Consider the following 15,827-nt stretch of genomic DNA (forward strand, 5'->3'; position numbering starts at 1 on the left):
GGCAAGACATTTCTAAGTGGATCACCACTCACAACAGACAGAGGGTGAAAAGAGTTGCTGCAGCACAGGCAGTATGAGAAAAATAAAGGCCTTTTTGAACGTTAAAGCATGCAAACATGTCACAGTAGAGGCACAAATATGCAATGTGCCAAAGCAGATCCCATGCTGGCAGCTCAAAGAAAGACGTTACAATTAATATATGCTCTCAATATAGTTATTAACTACATCCAACATAGAAAAATATACATTAAGTATTTTTGCCCCTTTTTGCAAGTGATAAAATGTAGGGGCACCAAACAAAATGTGTTGTTTTCAGTTATTTGTGTTTTTCATTGTACAGTGGTGTTGGAAATGGCTTGAACAAGATAAAAGTTGGACTGTTGTCTTTTTTCTCTGTCTCACTGTTTATTTGCTGCGACTCCCAGGCGGTGCAGTGGACAGCACGGTGTCTGAGCCGGAGCAGCAGGGTCACCCCACGGCCACACCGGCCCAGACCCTGCGGCTGCTGCATCTGTCCGGACAGGGAACACTGGTGCAGGACACTCTGTCCCAGTGAGTCACATCATGTTCATAGTGTCAAAAGTCACAAAGTGCTCTCATATTATTAAGCATCCACACAAGCACAACTTAGAGAATGACCTAATCATCTGCTCTTTTTCCTCAGGAGCTCTGTTGACTTTGTTGCCGCCACCCAAGACAACTTCTCCCAGAACCTTTTGATAGTTCCCAGTTCACCAACAGAAGCAGAGAATAAACACGGTAAAAGATTAAACCTACTTTGATGACTGGATTTGATTTAGGAAACAAGTGGTGAGTATAGAGCAGGGGTCGGCAACCTTTTTGATATGAAGTGCCATTTAAAAAAAAAACATTGTTATCAGCGTGCCAACGATCGAGAATTATCAACGGGAGGGAGGGCGGGGGGGTTGAGGAGCTTGACGCTCTTCAACTGTCAGGGGGAGCGGGGGAGCCTCGCTGCGGGGAAGCAGTGTGTGGGCCTGTCAGCGCAACTTACATGATGCCGAATTTAACAAACACATTTAAATAATTGGTTTAAACGGCATAATAATAAGGACGATCGTCCGTTCTGTGATTCTCCAGAGCACACATGTTATGATATTAGGGTCATGCAGAGTGAGATGAGGTCGCTGTCCCTTTAAGAGAGAGAGAGAGGGGTGTGGCTTGTGCATGTGTGTGTGGATGGTAGAGCGACAGTGAGGGAACGTGTATGTTTCTGGAAGTGAAACGAGGCAGCAGAAAAACAGAGGTCTGTGATGTATTTTGTGAAACAGAAGAACAGCTAAATAAATGCAACGGCCTCCCAAGAAGAGCTCGCCTCTCTCCAGTCATTTAAGCTAAAGTTGGTTATTGAACCTGAAGCTTGTTGCTGCTGCCCTCCTCGACTACGGTCTGGGGGTCGACAGGAAAGTTCAACACACAGATGGCCAGTCCGCCCCTTTGTAGCATATTATTTCGATGAGAGATGAGCAGATCGCCACTGGGCTTTCAACTAAATACACAGCCACAGCCACGCAAAAACTGCGGCATTTGTACAGCTCAAATGGGTACTGCAATTAGTGAAGTGCTTTCCTCCGTGGTGAAACGATCAGTACTGCACCACAGAGAAAAGCGGCAGAAAGTCGCCTGGAGTTAAAGAGAGCGGGGCTGCGTTGCGTGCATGGCTTCCTTCTGCAGGTAACGGGGAGACGCGCTCTAGCGGCGGTCTCGTTCAGGATCCGAAAATACAATTTAAATATGTTGCACACTTATTCCACTTATTCCTGGTGTGCCACTGGTTACGGTGCTGCGTGCCAATGCTGGCACGCGTGCCAGGGGTTGCCGACCCCTGGTATAGAGCCTCAATGTATTCCCTTTGTCAGCAGCTGATGAGCCGATGGACACTTCACTGCCCCCCGAAGACCGAGCCGAGCCAATGGAAACAGAGGCCGCTTCTAAGCCACACCCGTCGGCCTCTACTCCTGTCTCCCAGAATTCCCCTGGTTTTGTGTTAGAGCGCACTCTCTCTTTACCGTCCCAGCCAGAGTTTTCTCAAGTATGTACTTATTGTATTCATTTGAACCAGTTTACTGCTTCATTAAAATAAGATCAGTTCATATTGCAATATCTTAAGATTTTTGCACATATTTTACTATTTCCTAATATTTCTGAAGCGTTTTGAATAATCAGCAGGTTTATTTATAATCTTTATTTCTTGATATTCAATGTGTTTATTTGTATTTTCAGGACGTGTTTGTCCCTACACAGAGCCAGTCACAGCAGCAGTCAGATAAGAAGAAAGCCTCGTTGCCTCGCCAGACGCAGTCTCAGCCCCTGGAGTCAGCTCCTTTCACGTTGCCTTTGCAGCTCTCTGTGAACACACAGATCAGTAGCCAGGCTCAGAAGACCTCAGAACATATAGAGGAGGACAGCCAGGCAACACAGATCGAGGAGCTGAAGGAGCCGCCCGGCGACAGCGACTCACAACAGAGGAGAGAGAGTAACGGTATGTCTTCACAGTCACAAACTGCCACCAGCTCCAAAGCTTCCCCCTCTGCCGAATCACCAAAGCATCGCGCAGCATGTGCCAAGAACGAGCTGTCCAGTCAGTTGCAAAAGTCTGAAGTGCACAAAAAGACAGCGACTTCTTTGAATGTACAAAATGTGAATGTAAAAGACAGTAAGAGTGACGTGGTGTCCTGCTCACAACCCAAGGTCGATCTCTCTGATGTGACGGTTAACAGCTGCGTGCAGGAGACTCCCCCCGCAGCAGACCCTACACCCTGCAGTTTGCCCTCACATTCTATGATCTCTCAGACTGTGGATGTAGTGAAGGGTTCTGTGGACTCGAGAAAGGCAGGAGCAAAAGACAACAGTCAGTCTTTAAAATCATTGTCACAGCAGTTGGTAGCAGCTGGCAACAGTCAAACAGTCGAAGACGTGATGGGGGAGAGTAATAAGTGGGAAGAAGAAGAGGAGGTGATGGAGGGGGAAGGAGAGAGCACATTGGGAGGCGGGGCCTCTGGACTAGGTCTGGCTCTCTCTCAGAGTCAGCTGCTGTCTCCTGAGCCCATGGAGGAGGAGAGTGAGAACAGAGGAGAGGACAGCATCACAGACAGCGAGAGAGACTCCCAGCCTCTTCAGGCAAAGACCAACAGCTCCCAGCCAACCAGAGGCAAAGTGTCCTGCTCAACCAACGGCCATGAGTCCCAGACTCAGGGGAGGAAGCTGCACCCGGCTCCTGATAGGCTCTCCCAGACTGGGGCGGGACTTGAAGCAGAGGGGCACAAAGACAAGAGCCTGAGTGACAGCTCTGGAGGTAAGCTGGGCAAAGATATACTGTATGTTAGCATGTTAGCATGTTAGCGTAGTGGATGGTTTATATATCTAATTCCTGTAGTCAACTCGGATGCAACTGGACAACAGAATCAATGTCCTTGATGTCTAAAAATCTGTTTTATCCAACTATTGTTCTGTTCTGTGTTTGCAGTTAGTCTATACCACTTTATCTCTAGGTCAATCTCCTTCAATGCGCAGGAAAATAAAATAGGCCAAATTGGGTTTAAACTTTTATTGGTCACAATTGTTTTCTCTATAAAATGCATTCTGTTTTGGGATTTAATAAAAAAATCTGTAATGTCTGACTACACGTTGCTGACTTTAGTGTTATCACCAAATTCCCAGATCTCAGCCAGTATCATATTATTATTACTGATAGAAACGAGCTGAAAAAACGTAAACTGATTCAAATTCTATTTTCCTACGACAGAAATGTCCTTCCATTTCACTCTCCCTAAAGAAGGCGAGCTGATTGGTCCTGTTGTCGGTGCCACACCTCCTCTGATCGGCCAGCTGAAGCAGACGCTGAGACACAGCACTCCCATTGGTGAGTTCTTGTTTCAGTCAACAGGAGCTGCTCAACAACTTGTTTACTAAATGTCCAGTAGTGTAACAAGATCAGATGCAGAGCTTTATGTTCTCCTTTTCTCCAGAGATCACTTCCTTTTCTCAAAAGTCAGGCGCGGTGGGGGATGTCTCTGCAGACGGGGCGATGGCAGCCAGTGACATTGTTTCGGGCGAGAGCGGGGATGACACGATGGAAAAGGGAGACGGGAAACTGAGTTTGAGGATGAAGCTGGTGACCCCGGTGGAGGAGGGCAGCTCAGAGCGCTTCAGCCTGCAGAGTAAGAGCTCAACCTCCCTCACGCTTTTATACTCCATCCTGCCACATGTGACCTCGTAGTAATACATTTAGTGTTTTTCTATCCTCCAGAGCCCGCGCTATCAGAGGAGGATGGACCTGTCGTCAAGGTTACCACTGTTGCCAAGGCTGTTACCAGGTAACCTAGCACTAATCTGTTCTTTGAGTCTCGGGAGTAAAAAGCAGCTGAAGGACATTCTTCAGCCTTCACAAGGGCACTTCATTCACAATGGAACCAATGTGTTGAGATTTTTACAAATATATTCGACTGTGTGGTAAACTGATTTAGATTTATGGATGATCATTTATGGTGCCCTGGTGGAGGGAGGCAATGAAATGTTTAGAGCCCATGTGTCATCAACATGAAGATTATTTGTCCGACTACAGCTTACTGTAATGCTATTGCAGTTATAAAAATCTGTTGGCAGAAATGTAATAATGTTAATAATAAAGCTTTATTTATACAGTGCTCAACGTGCTTTAACAATTGAAACATAACTCAATCTTCATTTCATGTCAGAGGTTAAAAGACCTTAGCACAAATGGTTCATGCGCTCATGCTGCATACCTGATTTCCAAAAAGTCAAATAGGGTACAGAATATCTATAAATAGCATGCAACGTGTACAATGGAGGACCAACTTGGTAAAAGTACATAAATAATAAAAAAATTTAAACAATACAAAATAAAAACAATTAGAAGAAACATTTGATCAGCTTATCAGAATTTACACTGTGTCATCAGTGAGTCATGATTCCGCTTTGCGAGCAGTTGTTGGTGCTGGTTGTAAGAATAAGAGTGTAACCCTGCTGTTTGGTGTCCCTGTAGCCCGTCAGTGTTCAGTCGTGTCCGGCAGGTTCACAGACAGCAGGACGCAAGAGAGGAGAGCCAGGGGGGGGGCAACAGCACACCTGTCAGGTAAGAACACTTGTTTCATCTGTGAAAACACTTTAAAGTTTTTCCCATTTTAATTCTATAAGTACCTTCTGGCACTGCTGGACAGACTGTAAGACATGTAAGACATGAAGGCACCGGGGGAGACTTGCTATATGATCATACCAGCGTTTTGTAAGCTTTCAATATAGATTTGAAATATATAGATAACGCACAAAGAAAATCTCCAGCTCCACATTTCTCTTTGACCTAAGAAGGAAGTAAGAATAGCTTTCCCCTTTTGTAATGCATTTCAGTAGACAGAAAGTGTGTGTGTGTGTGTGTGTGTGTGTGTGTGTGTGTGTGTGTGTGTGTGTGTGTGTGTGTGTGTGTGTGTGTGTGTGTGTGTGTGTGTGTGTGTGTGTGTGTGTGTGTGTGTGTGTGTGTGTGTGTGTGTGTGTGTGTGTGTGTGTGTGTGTGTGTGTGTGTGTGTGTGTGTGTGTGTGTGTGTGTGTGTGTGTGTGTGTGTGTGTGTGTGTGTGTGTGTGACCTACTTTTGGAGTGTGGAGGTGGGATGGTTATTTTTTGCATATTCTCTAAAGGAGAGGAATAGCTTTCTCCTCAAGCTTTGACAAAGTGAGGTTGTTTTACAAAATGTTTTCTGCGGTTGTGTTCTCTTTTATCCTTTAGTTTGTAAACAAAATCACATTATGTTATCTAATAGGGATGTAACGATACCAAAAACTCACGGTACGATATTATCGCGATAACAAGTCCATGGTACGGTATTTATCGCGATATTGAATAATAAAGGGAAGGGGGAAAAAATCATAAAAATTTTTTTTCAATAAAAACATTTTTTTACTCGAAAAATGTTTCTTTATTACATAATAAATCAGATTTTTACAGCCTTTTTGTAGGATAGCAGTATTTTAAAGTGTCAAAAACAAAGTGACAGTAACAGACTGGAACAAGAAAACCAGTGTTTTTGTACCTACTGGTACTACCAAACAAAGTAAGCATTTTCTTTATGCCACTGCATCTCACAAATAAACAAGGACATTTAATAATCAGACCCTGCAATAAAATAAATCAAGTTTCACTTTAGTTTTTCAAGTAACTCAACTCAAACTCACTAGTCACTCACTCAGCATCATCAGACAGGTTTTTAGGAATATGAGAATGTCCACATTTCCAGGTATTTATAAGCTGGGGTGTTTGGGCATTTACAATATCCCCTGCTCTGGAAACAACTCTCTCGCTTGGTACTGATGTTGCTGGGACACCAGTGGTCGCGTTAACCGAATATTTTATTTAACAATGACAGAAAAATCTGAAAGCATTCTGTCATTTTGACAGATTAGAACAAACTCGGAACAGCGCCAACGTTTCCCCGCAGCGAGGCTCTGGTGTTATGCCGTGTTATGCATGCCCTCCAAAAGGAAATGATATAGTTCCCAAACCGTACTTTGCCGTACAGATCAATACATGTCTGGGAGGTTTTGCTTCACGCTGTGCGCGTCCCACGAGGTGCATGCACACACGGCATAACACCGCCCCCCCCCCCCCCCCCCACCGTTGACAGTTCACGAGCATGCTCTATCGTGATATGTTCAGACCCGACGGGTAATAAGGGATTTTGACGGATATTTTACGATCCTGTCTGTCAAAATGACGGACAGCGAAAAAGTCTAACGCCAGGCTTATTGACATGGCGAGATATAAATATATGGTTGGTACTTGTCAATGTCTCTAGGTGTGTAAATGTAGCCCTGTAAATACGATGTCCTTTTGTGTTATCTGTTGTTTTATTTTCATGTTGTAACCTACTTGCTGCCATGTTGGACAGGTCTCTCTTGAAAAAGAGATCGAGGATCTCAATGGGACCACCTGGTTAAATAAAGGTTTAAAAAAAAAAAAGTGTTTTAAATTTTTTTTTTTTTTTTTTTTAAATTATTATTTTTTAAAAATCGCGGTAGATTTTGTCAGTCTCACGACGGTATTGGGAAGTTTATTTACCGCGATATTCGGTATATCGTTACATCCCTATTATCTAATTATAGGCCCTAAAGTGCTACCTAGGGTTTTAAGGTGCTGCATCAAAGTAGACAGTAGAGGCAAATACAATACAAATATGGACCTAAATATTAGCATAATAGGGCCACTTTAAAATATGTAGATTTATTTCCATGGCTCCTGCTTTTTTAGTTCCTGTTTTAATTCCAGTGGATGGTCATGTTGGCACCATATTTGTGTTGGCTGTCTGCCAGATGTCCCACAGCATCTCATTTGTTGCTGTTCACAGAGGAGATCTGTTCTCCTCGCCGCAGAGGAGCTCCCAGGCCTCCTCGCTGGGATGCAACAGCCTCCCCAACAGCCAATCAGAACCTTCACAACAGGACGTTTTGGCAGCATCGCAGGAGACCCGTAAAGCTTCTGCAGAGCGCTCTGTAAACAGGCTAGGGCCGCATCAAGCTGCAGAGCCCCCCACCCCCAACAGGACAGAGTCCCGGCAGAGGGCCCCCTCCGACAGCACCGTCACCTCCAGTCCGTCCAACAAGGTCCGTTGCTTATTATTCACTTCAAATAATGCAAATGCATAATGTAAAGGGTATGCTACAGATTTCTGCAGCTTGTTGATAATATTAAACAAATTCAAATGTTAATACAAATGCTGAAGTGTTTTCTTTTTGAAAAACACAAGTAAGTGCTTGCATGGGGTGTGGAGGTGCAGTGTGAAGGTGTGGAGGTGTTGATCCCTCCGCTCTGTGTCTCAGATCCGTCAGAGGACAGTCTCCCAGCAGACCACCGAGGCTACGGGGCTGCGCTCCCCAGCCAACAGGGTATGTACTTTTAGTTGTTATCATAACCTTTTTTCAGCTTGTGTCAAATATTGCCCCAGTAACTTTTTATGTTTTTGTTATCAAGGGTGAGCCGGAGTCTCCGTCCTTTAGAATAACCACAGCCCCCGCACACCGCAGACATATGCGCACCATCCAGGAAGTGCGGACCACCGTCACACGCATCATCACAGACGTGTATTACGAGGACGGCAAAGAGGTGGACCGCAAAGTCACAGAGGTACCCAATATATTTCTCATTTCTAATGTCTTCACCTATACAGTTTAATTATGTTATAAAGGATTAGTTCGCTGCTTTTTTGATGGAGCTTTATACCGTTTCAACTTAGTGCGCAACTTTACTTTTCTGTTCCCTCTCACCGTCGTAGTGTTGTTTTAAGAGCTTTGAACAGCCACTGAACACTACCCAATCAGCAGGTACAACAGATAGACCCAGTTAGGGCCTGGTAAACAACCCTCATGAGATGGTGAAGAATAAAAACTGGGCTAAAACAGAGCGAAATCCAACATTCTTTATAGCTTTATAATAAGTATTTTACCATACTGAATAATGGTATTTATCATCTGCGAACCCTTTTCCTCCAGAAACCGCTACGAATTAAAATATTGTAAAAGTTAGGCACATCAAATAAAACATTTATGTAAAATCTTTATTCACAGCTTGTTGCCGCTGCCTTGAAGGGGCCAAAACAGCTATGCTGGGATGTCTACACTACATTACATTTAGCTGACGCTTTTATCCAAAGCGACTTACAATAAGTGCATTCGACCAGGAAGATACAAACTTGAAGAAAACAGAATCATATAAGTACATCAGGTTTCATAGAGCCAAACATTTCAAGTGCTACTCAACTGGCTTTAGATAAGCCAGTCCTTCATTAGTATATAAGTGCTTTGTTAGTAATTCTATCGCTTGAAGTGGAGTCGAAAGAGATGAGTTTTCAGTCTGCGACGGAACATGTGTAAGCTATCTGCTGTCCTGATTTCAATGGGGAGCTCATTCCACCATTTTGAGCCAGGATAGCAAACCCACGTGTTTTCGCTGATGGGAACTTGGGTCCCCCTCGCAGTGAAAACATATACTGCTGCCATAACATTAACGTGACCAGGATCTGGCAATAACAGTTTTGGAAAAAGATTGGAAAGAAGGATGTAAAATCCTTTTTAAGATGATGCAAAGGCAGCTTCTCATTACACAAAAAAATCGTACCATGATCCCATGTGTCAGAATATTGGATGTTAGGTGCTGAACAGGATGCTGACCACCCACCAAAACATGTATTTGACTTCAAAGTGAGTGTTTCTTTTGTTACCAGGAGAGCGAGGAGCCAGTGGTGGACTGCCAGGTGTTGGACGGCGATATTTCCCCGTGTCGCACCGGCGGCAGCTCCATGACCTCCGGTGACCTCGGGGACATCAGCTCTCTGTCGTCTAAAGCCTGCAGCCTGCAGCACAGCTCCGGAGGAACCAGCAGCAGCGGATTCGCCAGGCCCGACTTCCTCATGCCACCCAGCCGAGGGGCCACGTCCTTCAGGTACTGCCCATTAAACTCTCCATCTCGCTTTAATCCTCTGCTTCATCTTCTCTACTAGCTGCATGCTGATCTCTGTGCACGCCTTCTCCTTCTTTGACTTTCTAACACCTTAATCTCTCAGTGATTCTCTGACCCACGCCTGCTTCAGGTACAGGTTGCTCACAGGCATGAACCTGGGGTCACCAAACACCTCTCTTTTAATGGGGTGTTTGTGATTCCGAGTGGCCCCAGATCAGTGCCTGTGCAACCTGACGGGCTCCGTTCGTCCCCTCTGTGTGTCCGCAGTCCCAGGAGGGGAGGCGGTCATCAACAGAGGGGTCACAGGGGTCAAAGGGCAGGGTCAGGGGTCACAATGAACAGAGGCCTCGCCCCGCCGTTCCCCAGAGGAAGGGCTAGAAGGGGCCGGCCCCCGTCCCGTGCCTCAATGTCCAGGTGAGTCCTCACTAAGGCTCGCCCTGCACGTAAAGAGACGACAAACTGAACCCACACTTTCTCTAACAAAACTTTACGTTTCCTCTTCTCACTAAACTCACACCTGATCTCCTCATTTTTTAATATGGATCTTAAGTTGGCGTTACATTGAAGTCGTGCGACCCTGCTGTAGTTTGTTTATAGCATAACGTTAGCATTTTGCTTCTGGTGATTAGATTTATGATTTAGAAAATTATTAAAGTAGGGTAGACATGTGGAGATTTTTACACAGACCTTATTTCGAGCTATTTTCCCAAATCCTATGGAGAAATCCCGTTGCTTTTTTGTCGAGGGAACCTGTGCACAGCTTACCTCCGGGTAAATACGTCATCCCTGCACCACTCTATTATGTTGATCAGTTTATAAAGAAGTCATGGTTGATAAAAGTAGCTTTAAATATGTTTTAGTACATAATTCAGCCTTTTGAAAAGTTAATTAAAATATCCTGAAATACTATGTGTTAGACATTACCTCCATACTAGTATACTATATTATGCTTTTATACTAGAGGCTAAATATTTCTTTCTTTCTTTCTTTGTTGGTAGAAGTACTCAGATCCTTTACTTAAGTAAAGGTATAAATACTCTGTTCTTAAAGCAATCCACTACAAGTAAAAGTCCTGATTCCTAAAATGTTACTTCGTGAAAGTACAAAAGTAATAGCATCAAAATATACTTAAATTACAGAAAGAAAAAGTACTCATTCAAAATTCAGATTTGAGCCTGAAAATGAGCATGATAAGGCCCCTTTAAGCACTCCATAACAAGCTGTTAATCCAGAGCAATTTTAGTAATGGAACTACTTGTGCCTCATCTTGGGTTATATTGTATACAGATAGGCATTGAGGAGGAAGACTTGACTTGTTAAACAGGAAGCTTTGAATCAACCTGTCCTGCTGTCTGACTGACTCTGTTTGGCTCTAAGGGGGGGTGCTGTCGGCTCCCCGCAGAGGCTCGGGGCTCACGGCCAGGCTCATTCCTCCTCAGAGGAGGAGCCCTACACCCGCATGCTCCCCCCGCGCCTCCCCGCCAGCCCCGCAGACCCAGAGCTCCACAGCCGCTCCGACTCCCTCAGGTCGTCCCCGGAGGAGGCCCACTCGGCAGGGAGCAGCTTTGTGGGGCTGCGGGTGGTGGCCAAGTGGTCGTCCAACGGATACTTCTACTCAGGCCTCATCATCAAAGACTCTGGAGAGGGCAGCTTCCGCCTGCGCTTCGACGACGGCTACGAGTGTGAGGTGGCAGGCAGGGACATCCTGCTGTGTGACCCCATCCCCCTGGAGACGGAGGTCACCGCCCTGCTGGAGGACGAGTACTTCAGCATAGGTGGGGAGGAGTTTAATAATGACATGAACTAACACCTTTACCGTTTAGATATTTTAGATCATTGGATGAGCCAATTCTATATAACGGGTTATTATTGAATTTCTAGAAATATTCAAGAATCAAAGACACTTTGAAGCTTTGTCATGTGCACAGTAGCTCTGGCGTCAATTTGGCAATGATAATCTTGAGGCTCCTCCTATGATGCAACATACAATATACTTGATAAAAAACTAACACAAAAACAGGTTTTGTGTTGAACCTTAAACCCAAAGCACTGTTAACACTGCTGTCTTTTGTGTAGGCATTGTGCGGGGCCATAAGACCGAGGGGCCCGATCTGTTCTACAGCGTGGAGAAGGACGGTCAGAGGCAGTGGCACAACAGGACCTCCGTCATCCTGTCTCTGGAGCAGGGCAACAAGCTGAGGGAGCAGCACAGCCTGGGGCCCTACGAGCCTTCCACCCCGCTGACCAAGGCCTCCGACATCAGCCTGGGTGAGACCCCCGCTGCACATGCACAGATGCCTTCGTTCATTTTTTATTTAGGTTCAATGAAAAGCATTTTCTTAGCACCTAATTGGATTTTGGATTGGATTGGATTTTTTACCAATCGTGATAACACCTTCCTCTGCAAATAATGACTGAGAGTTGGGTACCCGGTGAAAATCCCTGAAAAGAAGTCTGTCAAAGCTCCCCTGCATCACTATATTAAGGATAACCTCATTTAACAGTGCTCTCAAAACAAACCCTTAACCAAACTCAGTTACTGTACACCACATTATCTGGTGTCCTATGCTGAACTGAGTACATTTACTAAGGTATTGTACTTAAGTACTTTCGTGACATATTTGTACTTTACTTGTACCTTGAGTATTTTCATTTAATGCTACTTTATACTTCTACTCCACTTCATTTCAGAGGCTTATGTCATCCGTTTTACTCCACTTCTTTTGCTTTAACACTCACAGTTACTAGTTACATAAAAGCAATGGTATATTGTAGTACTTTACTACTATTCTACACATTAATTAATTGTGTCGATCAATTGGGGCCTTAATTTGGTCCGAATTGCCGAGCTACAATTAAAAAATTCTCTTATAAGAATAGGATAATGTAATAACCAAGATATTCTGAAATGGGACATTGTGCAGATTGAGTACTTTTACTTGTTGTACTTTAAGTACTTAGATGCTAATACTTTTGTACTTTTACTTAAGTAACATTTTGAACACTTTTACTTGTAATGGATTACTTATACATGTGTGACCAGCTCATGTGTGTCCTGATAGAGAACATGTTTGATTGACTGGTTAACGTTAAAGTGCCGGTGTGCTCTGTTCTCCATGTTGGCCCCTGAATGAAGCGTGGTGTTGATGTGCTCCGTAGATAACCTGGTGGAGGGGAAGAGGCGGCGCAGAGCGGGCTCCGAGGACCACAGCACCCCCAACCGCAGCCCCCGCACGCCCGGCCCCTCTGGGAAGAGGAAGCTGATGACCTCCGAGGGCATCAGGTCGGCGGCTAAGAGGGGCCGCAGGGGTGCCGGGGCCAGAGCCGGTACGGGGGCCCATTCACCACAACCATAGACTGAACAGGGGGGGGGGGGGGGGATTCTTTATCTTTTATAACATGTGGATTTGTGTTTTTATGATATCTATCGGACCGCTTACATCAACGTCTTAGATTTTTAAAATAATGTGTTATTCTAGTCAGATTTGATATCGTGTCTGTATGCACATTTGAAGTGTAATTGCAGTTTTTAAATGTTTTAGACGCGTTTTAACGATTATAGATTTTTTTTTTTTATTGTACTTAATGAAATGTGAAGCCTTTGGCCACTTTTTAACCTTTTATCTGTCTGAATGAACTTCTAAGTATGTTATTACAGTTAAGGGTTCTGGTCAGCTCTTAGATCTTCTTGTGTACGGGGTCATTAATGTGTGATTTCTGTACTGAGCCAAGCTGAGACTCTCAGGGCAGTCCGTGTCTTCCTCTGCTGTCCGCTGCCTGCTGCAGAGAGCCGCCTGGTAATAATAACATGCAGCTGTGGGTTTGGTTCACGGTGGAGGGAGACAAAGGGTGTATCTCTTTAACATTACATGTTACTTGTTAGACTTACATACTCAATACTGTGGGCAATCCACACAGGAGCAATTTGGGGTGAAGTGTCTCAGGGACACAAAGACATGCTGACTGCAGTGGGGTTTGAACCTGTGCTCCCCTGATCCCAACACCAAGGCTCTATCCACTGCGCCACACGCCCCCCTTTAAAAGTCACAGGTGTTTTTTAACAAAGCCAGGTGATATATGTCAGGCTAAATAATTCAGTTCAGCCAATTTATGGAAACAAATCTTCTGACTTGCCTCTAGTTGTATGCAGTGATGCAGATAAGCATTGACCAGCTCTGATTTGCAGCAACAGCAACATATTTTTGGTGGAAATAATCAGCAGTTAAAAATTAAACAATCTGCAGGGCCAGATGTTACTAGAGGTAAGGGAGAATGTTTTTTAAGAAGACATTTGAGAGTCACAACATTTATTTATTTGTCTGATACTTTGGCATTTTTCTGCTTCCTCCTCTGAAACGTGTGTTTCCTCTCCAGCTCAGCGGGTGGGGGTGTGTAACACCTCCGGCAGCGGCACAGATCTCCCCGGTCAGGCTGGTGACGTGGCTGATACTCACGGCCCCCTGCCCAAGAACACCACCCTCTTTATGGGTTTCGCCTTCATGCTGACCGCCTCCTCCGAGATCGACCGGCTGACCAACAAGAGCGCCAGCGACGATGAGGACGGTGAGGCAGGACGATCCCGTATCATCACACAATCCAACTGCAGCATGTGACTGATGCTTCCCTATCTGTACTGGTTCTTGGTTATCAATTATTCACTTTTTCTTTTTAACAGATTACGTGGAGACGGGTCCGTATAACAAAGCATACACAGAGTCTCAGCTGCAGGCGGGGGGGGGCTTCGTCCTGGCAGACTTCAATGAAGAACAAGTAAGTGCTCTGAAAACAACTCAACTATCAAACTTCCTGTGAATAAAATAATAAAAATTGATGGCCTAAAAAATGTGTAAGAATGCCTCCAATATTTTATAGCCATAAATTATTATTTTGCTGGAATTGGTCAGATTTTCTGTCATCTGTAGCTTTGTCTCGAATAACAAATGGTAGCAGATATTGTTCTCTATTTTCCAGATTTAACTCATTATGTGCAAGCATGTGACACATGGTGATACATGTTGTTTTAAGATGATTCATTTCTGGTTATTTTGTGAAACATTGCTCTTCATATATTTTCTAACAGTCTTATAAATATATGTATTATTCAAATTGTTATACTCTCAACTGATAAAGCTCTGTATACGTGTTATTTAAGGTGTGATCTTATGCAATTATATTCTTGAGTACTAAGATGATAAATATAATCACAGCTCCTGCTAAGGTATTTAACACGCAGCCCATGTTCTCCTTCCTGTCCCCTCCGCAGTGTAAGGCAGCCTATCAGAGCTTGCTGATTGCAGACCAGCACTGCCGCACCAGGAAGTACCTGCTGTGTTTGGCCAGCGGTGTGCCGAGTGTGTCGCACATCTGGGTGAGAGACTGCTGCAAAGAGAACAAGCTGCTCAACTACAGGAACTACCTGCTGCCCGCCGGAGCGGGGCCCGACGAGGCCATAGTGGAGTGGTGAGGGGATCAGCATGATTTATTCTTTTGGTTGCACTAGATGGATTTGGTAGAAATGATATAGGGTTGTTTAAGCATTCTAGTTACAGAAGGATCTTTTGCTTTCATCAAAGATAAATCCCATGAAAACGATAAAGCTGGAGGTTTAAAGGTCTTCTTGCCTGTGGTTCTATCCGTTACTCAGTTATTACATGATCTATAACCATTTTAAAAGAATGTCAGCAAGACTTTGATGGACTACATCCTTCATTACCCTACACTGCTCCCTGCGTGCCGCACAAAATGGCAGCCCACTGCTCCTAACACTAGGATGGGTCAAATGCAGAATGTACCCTCTGTGGGACGATTAAGGGTATGTAAAATAAAGAAAAGAAACATTTGAATGTTTATAATTGAGTTCTAAAAAATTATAATAAACTGCAATAGTTGAGTAAGAAATCCAGATCTTAAGTACAATAAGCAATACCAGTGTTAAAAGTGCCTACAATCAAACATACATGACCTCAATGACATGCAGTATTGCCACAGCATTGTTCAAAAAATAAGAATGTAAAAATACCCTTAAAGTTAACTTTGTACGTACGAGTGATTGCTTTGTAATCTGTGTTATATTAAATCTCAGATTGGAATTGTTCTGTTATTTTTTTCTTGAATTTACCTATACTTTTACAAGAATTTGAAACGTTTCTGAAACTATTATGTTACATGATGCCAAAAGAGAACTCTTTTCTCTCCAATCAGGCATCCGCGCTGCAGCCCGTTCAAAGCCCTGCGGGTCCTTCTGGTGTTTGAGAAGCCGGTGGAGCTTTGGGCGCAGCTGATCACCATGGGTGGAGGTTCGTCTGTCCGACACTTCCAGACGGACAAGGACGGCTCAGGTACA

At 44.3% G+C, this 15,827-nt stretch overlaps 1 protein-coding gene across 9 annotated transcripts in view; it reads left to right on the forward strand.

The window, feature by feature from the left end:
- Positions 1-15,827, forward strand: part of tp53bp1 (tumor protein p53 binding protein, 1) — a 36,322-nt gene that overhangs the window by 20,093 nt on the left and 402 nt on the right. For 5 of the 9 annotated variants that reach the window (XM_079666001.1, XM_079666006.1, XM_079666003.1 and 2 more), the window contains exons 9-28: positions 426-552; positions 665-759; positions 1,881-2,053; positions 2,245-3,316; positions 3,767-3,883; positions 3,990-4,181; positions 4,271-4,337; positions 5,027-5,116; positions 7,377-7,632; positions 7,849-7,914; positions 8,000-8,152; positions 9,249-9,466; positions 9,752-9,898; positions 10,862-11,259; positions 11,561-11,752; positions 12,644-12,811; positions 13,859-14,047; positions 14,160-14,254; positions 14,748-14,944; positions 15,686-15,822. In XM_079666001.1, coding sequence (XP_079522127.1) covers positions 426-552; positions 665-759; positions 1,881-2,053; positions 2,245-3,316; positions 3,767-3,883; positions 3,990-4,181; positions 4,271-4,337; positions 5,027-5,116; positions 7,377-7,632; positions 7,849-7,914; positions 8,000-8,152; positions 9,249-9,466; positions 9,752-9,898; positions 10,862-11,259; positions 11,561-11,752; positions 12,644-12,811; positions 13,859-14,047; positions 14,160-14,254; positions 14,748-14,944; positions 15,686-15,822 — 4,149 coding nt within the window. Of the gene's footprint in view, positions 1-425; positions 553-664; positions 760-1,880; positions 2,054-2,244; positions 3,317-3,766; positions 3,884-3,989; positions 4,182-4,270; positions 4,338-5,026; positions 5,117-7,376; positions 7,633-7,848; positions 7,915-7,999; positions 8,153-9,248; positions 9,467-9,751; positions 9,899-10,861; positions 11,260-11,560; positions 11,753-12,643; positions 12,812-13,624; positions 14,048-14,159; positions 14,255-14,747; positions 14,945-15,685; positions 15,823-15,827 lie in introns of those variants that run through there. The other 4 variants (XM_079666005.1, XM_079666007.1, XR_013805442.1 and 1 more) reach the window with 4 other exon arrangements.

Source organism: Notothenia rossii (genome assembly GCF_949606895.1).
Source record: "Notothenia rossii genome assembly, chromosome: 2".
Lineage (NCBI taxonomy): Eukaryota > Metazoa > Chordata > Actinopteri > Perciformes > Nototheniidae > Notothenia > Notothenia rossii.